The 13,875-nt window shown below is 49.3% G+C and overlaps 2 protein-coding genes across 3 annotated transcripts; both read left to right on the plus strand.

Moving 5' to 3' along the window:
- The first annotated feature begins 1,531 nt into the window (after positions 1-1,531).
- On the plus strand, positions 1,532-5,531 carry LOC117617998. The gene is made up of 3 exons (XM_034347637.1): positions 1,532-2,820; positions 2,959-4,718; positions 5,146-5,531. The coding sequence occupies exons 1-3, from the start codon at positions 1,532-1,534 to the stop codon at positions 5,529-5,531; spliced, it is 3,435 nt and encodes a 1,144-aa protein (XP_034203528.1).
- A 4,756-nt stretch (positions 5,532-10,287) lies between these two features.
- LOC117615491 (BEL1-like homeodomain protein 3) lies at positions 10,288-13,777 on the plus strand. 2 transcript variants are annotated; one of them, XM_034344576.1, is made up of 5 exons: positions 10,288-10,790; positions 11,085-12,099; positions 12,195-12,571; positions 12,676-12,736; positions 12,894-13,777. In XM_034344576.1, exons 2-5 carry the CDS (start codon positions 11,203-11,205, stop codon positions 13,374-13,376), a joined length of 1,818 nt encoding a protein of 605 aa, XP_034200467.1. In that variant the 5' UTR covers positions 10,288-10,790; positions 11,085-11,202; the 3' UTR covers positions 13,377-13,777. The 2 variants fall into 2 exon arrangements, with proteins under 2 accessions (XP_034200467.1, XP_034200466.1); XM_034344575.1 differs by having other exon boundaries at positions 11,153-12,099.
- The last annotated feature ends 98 nt before the right edge of the window (positions 13,778-13,875 follow it).

The raw sequence follows: 13,875 nt of genomic DNA on the forward strand, positions 1-13,875 counted from the left end.
TCCAGACAACTCACTCTTCCGAGAGCTTGGGAACCCCTCATAGGAGGAGGTACGGAAAGGCAGCGAGGGCAACGCCGTGCCTTCCAAACAGTTGGTGGTGCCGACACCACGGGATCAACCACATGTCCCTAAGAAGGTCTACACCGATTGCCGACACCGGCTTAATGATCGGGAGGCAGAGAGACAGAGGTCTCCGATCAGGACTAGCGCTCGGCTAAAGGAATCCCGAATGAACGCCTTAGGAGACAAGTCGCCCATTCGGAAGGTCAGAGGACTGGACCCCGCAGAAGAGTAGGCGTCCGAGTACATCCCCTCCAATACGCAAACTTCCACCTACCGTTCGGCACCAACTCAATACTCGGAGGATCACTCTGTGAGCCCGCGACGACGCTCGGAAGACTATGGTTCCGAGGAAATTCCAAGCCGAGATCCTGTTGTCCGACTCCTTTTTCAGAAAGTCCGGAAGATGGAAAACGACAAGGCTCGCTCCCAGGAACCGGAATGGGGAAAGCTTCGGCCCGGGCCGTTCACGAGACGCATCCGACGCTCTCGACAGGATCGGGAAGTGCAGCCATTGGGCATACCATTCTACACTGGTACCGAAGATCCCTTGACCCATCTTCATTCATTTCAGTCTGCCATCGGATGCAAGGGTCTGAGCGACGAGGGGCATTGTCTGCTATTCCCATCTTCACTTACCGAAGCAGCCCTGAATTGGTTCTACCGTTTGGAGCCGGAAACGGTAGATTCTTTTGACGAGCTAAAGCAAATATTCCTTAATCACTTCATGATCCAAACGGACCGTCTTTACTCTACCGACGATCTGTACACGATTCGGCAGAGAGAAGACGAGCCATTGAGAGTGTATGCGGCGCGTTTCAGTCACGAGTACTCAAGGTGTCCGGAAACAGATGATAGGGCAGCCTACGGCGCCTTCAAGAGTGGCTTTCGGTCCTCGCATTTCCGATACCTAGTACACAGCAGCAACTGGCGCACGTATGATGAGCTGATGAAGCAAGCAGCGGTACACGCCAAGGCCGAGTACTTCAACTCAAAACCCAGCGTTTCGGCACGCCGAGAGGATGCAGGGCCAAACGTTTACCCGGCAAAACCGCCGTCCTATGAGAGGGTCGACTCGTATTCGGCAGACCACAAGAGGAAAGACAACCGTGCCAATCGAAGGGACCAGCCGAAGAGGGGAAAAGGGCGGTATGGTCGCAACGACAACCGAGGACCCCTACCCAACCGTGACCACGGCAACGAGGTCTTCACCCTGCTGAATACCACGTATGAAGCCGTTCTGATGAACGAACAGGAGGTCATACCCAAACCGAATGTTCGAAGACCCAACCGGCAAGACAACCGGAAAAATGGTAAATTCTGCTGATACCATCAGCACAACAGCCACAATACGGAAGACTGTATAAGCCAGAGAAAGATTGTGGAGCGGCTGATCCGAGAGGGGAAACTGGACCAGTATATCGCCTGGCAGCCACCGGCGCCGGTGCCGAATCCCACTCGGCAAATAAACATGATAAACACTATCAGCGGTGGACCTACCGTTGCGGGGATGAGCCACCGTTCGATGAAACAGTATGTGCGCGCCGCGCAGTTTCCTCAGGTGCTCGGCATAGAGGTGAATCGGCACCAGGAAGTACCAAAAGTTCATTGGGAGCCGATCACATTTTGCCAAGAGGAAGAAGAGGGAATCCTCTATCCCCACGACGACCCAATGATCATCCGAGCTGAAATTGCCGATTACGATGTGGGGCGAGTGCTGATCGATACCGGGAGCTCCGTGAGCGTAATCTTTGCTGAAGCTTTCAAAGAGATGGGAATCAATGACAACCAAGTCGACCGGCAGTTGACACCTCTGTTAAGCTTCTCTGGAGATCTGGTCCAACCGATCGGTAGTGTCAGACTGCCAATTACATTTGGCACGGCGCCGAGAAAAACAACGACGTCCGATCAGTTCCTCATCGTCGACTGCCCGACGGCATACAACGTTATCGTTGGCCGAACGGCACTGACGAGGATCAAGGCGCATCTTTCGCCCCACATGCTGTTGATGAAGTTCCCAACCCCGAACGGCACGGGGGCAATCCGGGGAAATCAGTTGAGTGCGCGAACTTGCTACGCTACGGCGCTCAAGGCAACTTCGTTCAAACTCCCGAACGAGACCATGACAGTGCAGGGGTTGCCGAACGGTACGGGACCGGTTGACGACCCCAGAGAGGAATCACCCACTCCTCACACGCAACCTGCCGAAGAATTGGAGACCATAACCTTGAGCGATGAGCAGCCCGATCGACAGATTAGAATCGGCACTAGACTCACTGCAGACCTCCGAGCGCAATTCATAAACTTCTTGCGGCACCATTCGGAAGTATTCGCATGGTCTTACGAGGATATGCCCGGCATCGCCCCGGAGGTCATCAGCCATAAACTCAGTATTTCACCCGCTTATAAGCCCGTAAGGCAGAAGCGTCGATCATACGATGCCGAACGATACGAAGCGATGCGCATGGAGGTCGATAAACTCCAAACCATCGGCTTCATCCGGGAGGCAACATATCCGGTATGGCTGGCAAATTTCGTCATGGTAAGAAAGTCCACAGGCGGGTGGCGAATGTGCCAAGACTATACCGATCTCAACAAAGCTTGCCCGAAGGACAGCTTTCCGTTACCACGGATAGACCAGCTCGTGGATGCCACGGCAGGCCATGAACTGCTGAGCTTTATGGATGCCTACTCCGGCTATAATCAGATATTCATGCACCCTCCCGACAGCGAGCACACCGCATTCATAACGGACAAAGGGTTGTACTGCTATAATGTCATGCCGTTCGGTTTGAAGAACGCGGGGGCAACATATCAAAGGCTCGTCAACAAAATCTTCGCCGGTTACATCGGCAACATCATGGAGGTTTATGTTGACGACATGTTGGTAAAAAGCAGGACTGCCGAAGAACACCTGCAGAATTTATCAATCATGTTCGGCATACTGAAAGACTATCGGATGAGACTGAACCCGAAGAAATGCGCCTTCGGTGTATCTTCCGGGAAATTCCTCGGCTTCATGATCAGTCAGAGGGGGATCGAAGCGAATCCCGAGAAAATAAAAGCAATCATCGATATGGAGAGGCCGAAGACGACGAAGGACATTCAGAGCCTTACCGGACGCGTGGCCGCCCTGACCCGCTTCATATCGAAAGCTACCGATAAATGTGTACCGTTCTTCAAAGCCTTGAAAGGGGGCAAACGGGATATCACATGGACTGCCGAATGCGATAACGCATTTCAAGACTTGAAGAACTACATGAGCAAAGCCTATTTGTTGTCAAAACCGCAGCCTGGAGAAATTCTCTACCTATACCTTTCGGTATCCGGAACTGCCGTCAGCTCGGTATTGATTCGGAAACCAGAAAAAGCAGAGTTACCAATTTTCTATGTCAGCAAGGCACTCCAGAGTGCTGAACTTCGGTACCCACCATTAGAGCAGCTGGCTCTAGCCCTTGTTGTCTCGGCACGAAGACTTCGGCCATACTTCCAGGCACACGGGATCAAAGTCCTGACCAACCACCCCCTCCGGCAAGTCCTCCAGAAACCAGAAATTTCGGGCCGATTGATCAAATGGGCGATCGAACTCGGGGAATTCGACATACAGTTCGTTCCGAGGCCCGCGGAGAAGGGCCAGGCTGTTGCCGATTTTATCTCCGAGCTTACCCCAGCAACAGTACGGCCGACATCTGAGGCGATTACCGAGACCATCTTGCCGGATCAACCAGGCGCCGAACGCCTCGACACATCAACTCCCGTCTGGGGTTTGCACGTCAATGGCTCGGCAAACCAGCAAGGATGCGGAGCGGGCTTGGTGCTGACAACACCGGACGGACTCAAGATCGAGTACGCCCTCCGATTTGACTTCCGGACATCCAACAACGAAGCGGAATACGAAGCCCTCTTGGCCGGCCTTCGGTTAGCCAAGAGCATGAATGCAAAGCAAATCCGAATTCACAGCGACTCCCAGCTCATTGTGAACCAGGTAACGGCAGACTTCGCCGCCAAGGATGCCTCCATGTACGCCTACCTTTCAACCGCCCATCAGCTACTCCGAAGTTTCCAAGCATACGAGATCAAACAGATCCCCGGAGGCGAAAACAGCCATGCCGATGCTTTGGCAAGACTCGCTTCGGCGATAAACGACAAAGTCGGAAGAAAGGTACCAGTGGAGATCCTTGCCCAACCAAGCGCTGTAGCCTCCGAGGTATGTGCCGTACGGTATGAGGATACATGGATGTCTGATATATACTTATACCTGACGAACGGCACCCTACCTGAGGACAAAGCCCAGGCCCGGAAGCTAAGATACCGATCGGCAAGATACACAGTCATCAACGATGTGCTCTACAAACGTGGCTACACCACCCCGTATCTCAAATGTCTTACGGCAGAGCAGGGGGACTACGTCCTTCGGGAAATTCATAACGGTGTATGTGGCGACCATTCCGGGTCCCGATCCCTCGCCTACAAAGTCTTTCGGCAGGGATACTTTTGGCCAACCATGCATCAGGACGCCAATACACTGGTGAAGAAGTGTGACAAATGCCAGCGCTTCGGTAACGTCCCACATATCCCTGCTGAACCTCTCACACCGATCGTAAGTCCTTGGCCTTTCGCACAATGGGGACTGGACCTGATTGGCCCAATGCCACAAGGCAAGGGGCAGGTAAAATATGCAGTGGTTGCCGTTGACTACTTCACCAAATGGGTAGAAGCCGAACCTCTTGCAACCATAACGGCAGCAAAGATTGAAGATTTCGTCTGGACTCACATTTGTTGCCGATTCGGTATCCCATATGCGATCATTACCGATAACGGCAGGCAATTCGATTCGGAACTCTTCAAACAATTTTGCACCCGTTTGAAAATCAACTTGTTTTTTGCATCACCAGCCCATCCCCAGTCGAACGGTCAGGTCGAAGCAATAAACAAAATAGTGAAGAAACTGCTGAAACGGCAGCTGGACAAGGCAAAGGGGAGCCTGGCCGGAAAAGCTTCCCGAAGCACTGTGGGCCATTCGGACGTCTTACCGAACGTCCACTGGAGAAACCCCTTTTTCTCTGGCCTTTGGATCGGAAGCAGTGGTACCCGTGGAAATCGGCGAACCTTCCTACCGAACGGAAACCTTCGCACCGAAGCAGAACGAGGAGGCCATGTCTCTAAGCCTTGACCTACTCGAGGAGCACCGAGCACAGGCCAACCTTCGGAATGAAGCCTACAAACAGCGTGTGTCTCGGTATTATGACTCTAGGGTCAGACCCCGCTTTTTCCGAATCGGGGACTGGGTCATGCGCAAGGTGTCGCTTGCGACGAAGGATACCACGGAAGGAACCCTCGGACCTTCCTGGGAAGGACCTTATGAAGTCATCGGTATCCTTCGCTCGGGAACCTACAGATTGAGAGGCTCCAACGGCAAGGCCCTCGGCCATCCTTGGAACGTAGAACATCTCAAATACTACTACAAGTGACCTAGCCTACGGCAGGTTGGAACTGTAATTACTCAATGTATTTGTTCTACTGGAATTAATAGAAAGCCTTCGGCACTATTACTTTAGCTTCTCTTTAATTCATATTTGCCCACGGCAGCTAAATGTTAACATCCTACGGCGTTCTACATTAGCCTACGGCAATAGGCGATCGTTAAAGTTTGTTACCCTACAGATCCCTTCGGGACTTGTCAAAATTGAAACTCGAACAGTGTCCTTATGTGACTTTCGATCAGCAATTAGCCTACGGCAATTGCTAGTTATAACTTGTGAATACCGATTTTAACGTTCGATCGGCAATAAGTCTACGACGATTAGCAAATGTAACGTACTCACACTCAGACAATTAAAAGTTGGATAAAAACTTTAAATTCCAATTAAAGGATGCCCTCGGCACCAATGTGTTCGGAACAAATAAAAATAAAAACAAATTAACAAGTACAATGTAGAAATGCCCTCAGGCAGTGGCCTCGTCCCCGGCAGTGGCTTCGTCCCCGGTGGCGGCCTCGACAGACCCAGGCACCTCGGCAGCAGTGGCTTCCTCCCCTTCATAATCTTCGATCATTTCTTCTGTGAGTCCCTCCGGAAGGGGAAGAGGATCAGCGGCGAAGTTCAAGTTCAGCTTCTATCCGGGGTTGTACCGCTTGAACCGGTACAATAGATCCGCCATCTCCGAGCCAACTTCCTTGTCCAGCAGGGTAGTGAACTCATCAGATGAACGGTAGCCCTGGACAGCTGACTGAACGACAGCCTCGATCTCCGCGGTCTTGTTCCGCTCAGATTCCTCCAGGGCGTCCTGAACCGCCTCCGAAACGGCCTCGGCATCCCGCGCTGTCGCCCGCGCCGCCTCCAAAGCTGCCCGCATCTGCTCCGCCTTCGCCTCCGAAGCGAGAGCTTGCCGTTCGGCGGCCTCTTTCTCCTTGACCAGCTGGGCGTGCTCGTGGAGCGCCTTGCCGGCCTCGGCAACCTTGGCCCTGCCGTCATCGCATGCCCTTTTTGCCCGTTCGGCAGCGGAGATGGCCCGCTTAACGCACAGCCACATCTCCATGGACTCCTGCACACGGGGAAGATAGTCAGAAAGAAGCCACACTCGGCACCAAAAAATAACGAAAGGACAACACCGAAAGATAAAATCTTACCGCTGCCTGCAGTCGGAAGGCACGTCCCGCCTGCTCCCGAAGTATCTTCTTCGGCAGTTCGTCAACCTCCGGCAGCTCCATCTGCGACCCGAGGATCATGTGGTTGACGAATTGGACCGTCTTCGACGGGCAGGCGATGGTGACGGCATCGGTAGGTCCGTCGTCGTCCTTCGCCGCGAAAACGGCCCGTGAAGCCTCTGACGGACGGCTCCGTTTGGAAGCTGGCGAAGCCTCCAAGTCCATCGTCACCGGCCGTTTACCTGCTGCTCTTGAGGCAGCGGCCTCGGCATCCGACTGCCTCGGCGCGGAGACTTCGGCAGAGGGCCAGGCAACGGGCTCGGCGCCTAGCTGCCGCAGCCGCTCCGCCAGGGTCACGTCCTCGGGATCCGTGGACGGCCGAACGGAAGGCGCCTCGGGGTGCCTCTTCTTCTTCTTGCCCTCCAGGCCTATCATGAGCCGCCTCCTGGAGGACTCGTTCATTTTCTTGGCTTCGGCAGTTTTCCTTGCGTCCGTCACTGGTCAAACAACCAGTCAGTCGGCATGCACAACAAAAAAATTATTGAAGGGAAGCACAACTGTACTTACTCTCGGCAGGGTAGACGAGTCCGGCTCTGATGAGATTGTCGGTGAAGAGGAAGCGCGGATACACTCGCTCGGCAGCAGGGACTTTCAGCCTCACCCTATCGATCTGCCGAATCTCGCTCTGTGTAGGAGTCGGCTGCTTGAGTTTGCCTGTCCAAAGAAAGAGTCAGTAAACGAGTATCAAAGGAAAATGGGAAGACAGCCTACCGATCGGCTACTAGGAAACCTACCGGCGATTTGGAAGGTCGTGGGTACCGGGAACTGCGGGCGTACTCCCGATGGCGATTCCCAATCACCGGAGAGTAGCACCCGCCGATTCCTCCACGACTTCTGGGAAGTTGGAACCGAGCTGACAAAGTGACCCCGCTCGGAAGCCTTCAAGCAGTTCGCCTGAACCCAGCCACCATGATCGGCACTCTTTGACTTGGTGATGCTGTAGAGGTAGGAGAACTGCTCGTAGGAAGGCTCCCCTTCCCTGGCAATCCCGAATGCCGTTATCACCCCCATCAGGGCCACCCAGAAGTTGGGGTTGTATTGACCCGGGGCATACCCGATCTGGGCGAGTATCCTCTGCACAGCAGGCTGCAACGGCAACCTGACCCCCTGCACCAGCATGTCGGTAAAGAAGGCGACTTCGCCATCTGCGGGGTCGCTGAGGGACTCGGTCGGACTCGGGATCCTCATCCTCACCGAGTCAGGGATGAGGTATTCGGCCCTAATCTTTTGGAGCTCCCGTTCGGTAATCTTATTCGGCTCCAAGTAGTCGACTCCGAACAGGGCCTTCTTCGGCACGCCCACCGGTATCCTAGATCGCTCCCGATGGATGATTGTTATCCTCGGTCGAGAGGGACCGGCAGTGGCCTCATCACGACCAGAGGTAGAAGCCTCCGGTTGGTGATCGAAGGTACTGAATCGGGTACCGTCTTTGTAGACTGCGGCTAACGGAAACGGCTGCCCCGTCATCAGCCCCTTACCGACGCCATGGGCAGGAGCGGAGTTCACCTCCTCACCGATAATTTCAACATCGGTGTCCTCTCGCCCTTCGGCATCGAGGCTCACGGCCAAACTAGACGTGTCCCAGCCCGATGACAACTCCTCATCGAACGCGTTGGGCTCACTGCCGAAGGAGGACTCGCTAGAAGACATCTACAAGAAAAAAGAAAAAGGATGGCTAAGGTTCTGTAATGAACTACCCTACCGATGTCTACGCCACTACCTATAGTTTACTACACTACCGAAGGAGGGCCCCTATAGACGATCGGCTAGGCTTATGCTACGAAAGCACGCATGGCAATAAAGAAAGAATTTTTGATAGTACCGAACGGCACCTTACCTTGAGTGTTGTTGGAAGCTTTGATTGCCGAGAACTCCTTTGAAAATCGATTTGACTGCCGTTCACCAGCTTCGAAAATCGCCTTGATTGCCGATAACTCGCGTTAAAATCTCCTCGATTGCCGTTTTCACCCTTCAGAAATCGCCTGCGCAGAGCTCTCGCGTCAACTCTCAAATGCAAAATGAGTTTTACGCTTGGAGGAGCCTCAATTTATAGGGAGATGGCTGCAACGGTATACCTCGGGAAACCAAACGGCTCATAAATGCCTCCGTCAGACGTCACTTCGCCAGCCACGTGTCGCCCAATGGATGGTGATGTGAGCCGCACGCCGGGTACAGAAGACGAAGCGTCTCTGCACGCCAGGTGCAGAAGACGAAGCGTCCCTGCACGCCAGGTGCGGAAAACGAGGCGTCTCTGCCCTCTCCCCTCTCAGCATCGGCGACCCGTCGGGTCTCAGGGATGCCTCCCCCAAACGAACCTACCGAACGGCAAGGCATCTACGAACCATCAAGGGAGAACCAAATTCCCTTCTAAAGAACCTTCGGAAGAGAACTTGGGGGACTACTGTTTATACCCGAATTAAACCTCCAATGACCACCAGACACGTGGACGGAATCGACGCTTGTCACTATAAGCCCTTCGGCAGGATCCCTACCGAAGCTTATGCATCTTGATGTTTTGCCCTTGGACACGTGTCATGCTCACAATCCGCCCCTATAGTCCAACATCGGAAATATGAGCATAGAGCACGCCTCCCAAGGCCTATATAAGGAGACCCCCTTCCCCAAAGGGAAGGGAGAGAAGAACCAACGGTACGCTACCGCTTGATCTGTAATCTGACATTTACTAAATCTGTACTTACTTAAGCATCGGAGAGCCTTCGGCCGGTACCGCACCGGTACCCCAAGGTCTTACCGAACGTTCCCTTTTGCAGGAACTTGATCTTCTGAAGACTAACTCCCTTCCGAAGACACAATATCACTAAGTTGGGCGAACCACGTGTCAAACCACTTTTTCGCATCAACAGTTCTCTCTTCTTCATATTTTTCTCTTTTTCACTTCTTCATATTTTTATTTTTTCAAACCGAAAACCGATCGAACCGAATCAAAACTATATAGGTCTGGTTTGATTTGGTTCTTTTAGACACTTTTTATGAAAATCAAACCAAATCAGACTGTGTATAAATTTCAGTTTCGATTTGCATTCAAGAAGAAACACAAAACCAAACCTTATCGTGTCCAGCCCTATTATTTACCAGAAAAAGAAAAAGAAGCATAGAGTAAATTCATAAGCCCGTAACGTTAAAATTACGGTCTAATCTTTTAAGTCTAACCCGTCGTTGGAGTTAACGGACTGTACATCCATCTTCCGACAAGACAACCAAGCTATGTACTACGAGGCTTCAAATAAACTAAAGACGCGAGTTTGCAACTTCCACGTTTTCCACAACTTTAGCCTACTAGCAAACTACGTAGTACAGCCAATAAATAACATACCAAATAATAGAATACATTTCCCAAAGCCCAAAAGCCCAAAGCCCAAATCCCCAACCCGTTAATTATCCAAACAATATAATAAATTAAATTTTAAATAAATAAATAAATAAAATACAGCAACAACAAACAACAATTGAAACGACTCACTTAACTCACCCACTGGTGGTTACTGGTTAGCCGTTAGCGTAATAACGTTTGATTTGAACCGTCTTAAGCAAACACCCACCACCACCACCACCACCCACGCCCGTCACCTCTTCTCGTCATAGTCCAAGTCTACCACGCCTGTCTTCTTCAGGAACTTTCTCTTCTGTCTGGCTTGTTAGCGTATACATATGGCCAAACTAATTTTTTTTATTTACAATTAAAAAAACTCATAATATTTTAATGGGGGAATAAAATATTCAAGTTGGTGTTGATATTCCCCATTCTTTCCATTATTCAATTATGAATAATCATAATATAATAATATTCTCCTGAAGAAGTAGGTGCCGCTGTTCCAATGATAAGGAGGTTGGTCTTGTTTGGGAATTATTATATCTCAATCTCTCGGGATTGGTGTTTGTCTCCAGTTCGGAAGGGAGGACGAGGAGGTGGAGGACTTTGCCTCAGTTTCTTTTCTCTTCTATCCATCTAAAGCTTCCCCATTTGTTTTTGCTTCACAATTCATTCCCAGTCCACACCTTTCAGGTACACTTCACGAAGCTCCCCTGCTGCTTTCATTTTAATTAATTATGTTACTATTCTTCTTTGTGATGGAATGGAATGGAATTTGAGTGCTTGATATTAATTTCCTGTGTTAACATGTTCACTACATACTTCTGATGATCCGGAGAAAAAGAAGAAGAAGATTTTGATATTTGGGTTAAATTTGGCTTCTGTTCTAGTTTGATCACTCTCTGGTTCCTTTTCATTTTGCTGGTTTTGCTTTTGGTAATTTTGGTTAGGCTTTCTTTTTGATGAGTTTCTTATTATTTATGTTAGGAATCTGTGATTGATCTACAATGGTAATTTGTTTCTGAGCAAGACTGGTAATTTGGATTTCGTCGCAGGTTAACTCAAGGCTTTGACTTTGGAGACAGAGGAACCAACCAACCAAGCTATGGCTACATATTTCCAAAATTTAAGCAACCAAAACTTATTGAACCCCTCCTATGCAGGGGATGAGAAACTTGCTTCTTATCCTGAACCCCCCGCCAACATGATGATGTATCTGAATCAAGCTTCATATGCTGCTGGATCCTACTCTGAAGTCTTGTCCGGCGGCTCTTTCTCTCCTCACAAATATGCTGATTCTGATGGTGGCAGGAATGAAATGGTGTTTATTCCACCCACAAGTGATCAAGCTCGAGATTGTGTTACTGGGGATTCTTTGATTGGTAAACATAATATTCAGGATCATGGGTTATCTCTTAGCCTTGCCTCCACACAAATTCCCCCTGCTGTTTCTCTGCCTTCATTTCAGTACCAGTATCCAAATCCAAGTCTCTCTTCGGTTTTGAGCACCTCTCCAATGCTAGGGAAGGGGGAAATTTACTGTAAAGGAGATGAGTACAATCAAAGTGAGGAGTTTAAGAACTTTGAAAGCTTGACATCTGGCTTCTATGGAGGTGGTGGCCATGAGACTGTCAAAACACACAGTTTGTACAATCCTATGTGCTCAGTGGGATCCAAAGAAATGCATTCCGAAACATACTTGTATGACTCATTAGGTTCCGCTAGCACTATGTTAAGCTCCAAGCACCTCAAGGCAGCACAACAGTTGCTTGATGAAGTGGTAAATGTCCGAAAGGCGCTGAAGCAGTCTCGATTGAACAAGCATCAAAACTCTAAGCGGATTGGATTAGATGGTTCCAAAGAGACTGACGGGAATGATCAACATTTACCAAGGTCATCGGATCCTAGTGAATCAAGTACCATCTCTACTCTGGAGCTATCACCAGCAGAACGACAGGATTTGCAGAACAAGAAGACCAAACTTTTGTCCATGTTGGATGAGGTAAATAATCCCAATTCCAAAACATTTTTGTTAAATATTTGTTCTTTGTTCTTATTTCATCAATTGATATGACTTTTTCTTTTCTTTTCTTGTAGGTAGATAGAAGATATAAACAATATTACCAGCAAATGCAAGTTGTGGTGTCATATTTTGACAAGGTGGCTGGGAACGGGGCTGCTGGACCATACACTGCACTTGCTCTCCAAGCAATTTCCCGTCACTTCCGCAGTTTGCGTGATGCAATCAAAGGCCAAATTCAAGTGACACGGAAAAGACTGGGAGAGCAAGATTCTTCATCAGATGGTCAAGGAGGAGTAATACCCCGCCTTCGCTACGTGGACCAGCAGCTCAGACAGCAGAGGGCATTTCAGCAGCTTGGCGGAATGCAGCATGCTTGGAGGCCTCAAAGAGGACTTCCGGAGAGCTCTGTTGCAATCCTTCGTGCTTGGCTGTTTGAGCATTTCCTTCTTCCGTATGTACCTGAACACCATTTCCCCTTTGATTGAAAATTATACTTGTCAGTTTCTTAAGAACTTTGGTTCACTGATTCTTTCGTGGTTTTTGGTGTCCCTCCAGTTACCCAAAGGATTCAGAAAAAGTTATGCTAGCAAGGCAGACAGGGTTAACCAGAAACCAGGTAAGATAACTCATCAAATTCTTATACTCCTTGTAATTTCTCTTAATCATTTGAAGTTTTTAGCTTAATTCAAAATATTTCATCACCAAATGTCTGAGGCCATATGGATCCTTGTGTTTTTTTGCGTAGTGTCATTTCTAATATTGTTCATTATCAGGTTGCCAACTGGTTTATCAATGCAAGGGTACGTCTTTGGAAGCCCATGATTGAGGAGATGTACAAAGAAGAATTCGGTGATTTGGACATGGATTCGAAATCTTCACCAGAAAATGTGCTAAAGGAAGAAGCAAGAGCTGAATTCTCAGCATCTGAGGACAGGAAAGAGGAGTTGCAGGAAAGCATGATATCTGCAACTGCTGATAGTAATGAACCAGGGCAAGTGCAGAAGTCTGGTCACAGTCTCAACCATAATGCTGTTGCCACATATGACATGTCGGGGTTGGATCAATTTGCAGTCGGCAGCAATGAGGTGTCACTTTCATTGAATTTGCGGCATCGTGAAGAACATGATGGATTTCCTTCATCTACTGTATCCCATGTAAGAGTTCATGACGACGCAGCAGCTTCTTTGGATTGTCATTATGAGGATCCAGAGCAGCAACAGTTAATACAGGTTTGGCAATACCCACCTGTTACATGATTTTGCAGTCCGAGAGAATTGGTGCCTCCAACAACTTTTTGGGTGGTAAGTGGTCTCTTTCAAGACAAGGGTCGTTGAAGAAAAAGAAAAAAAAAAAGGCAAAAACAGAATGCTTGTTTTGTTGCTTTAGCTGTGCCCAATTCGCTTGCTGATAGTTGAAAGAGATGGAAACTGCTGCTAGCATGGGGGATTGTAGATGTAGATGCGTGTATAATACCAACTTGTAAAATAAAAGAGATTGGTTGGTGGAAGAGCCTTAGGCATATTTGTAAAGTAGCTTTGTAAAGAAACGATGAAGCAATATCTTGTGCATTCATTGAATAAGGAACTTGAACAGCGTCAAATGTATAATCTCTCATTTGGAAATAAGTGTGATACAAGAATTGCCTGATTTTTCCTAACATGACCTTTTCCTCTTCCTTGAGAAAAAAAAAAAAAGGGTCCATAAGTGATCCATCATCCAAGCATTCGAATTTTCTGATGGACTTTTTATGTGCTC

The sequence above is a fragment of the Prunus dulcis genome, chromosome 1 (genome assembly GCF_902201215.1).
Source record: "Prunus dulcis chromosome 1, ALMONDv2, whole genome shotgun sequence".
NCBI classification, from domain to species: Eukaryota; Viridiplantae; Streptophyta; class Magnoliopsida; order Rosales; family Rosaceae; genus Prunus; species Prunus dulcis.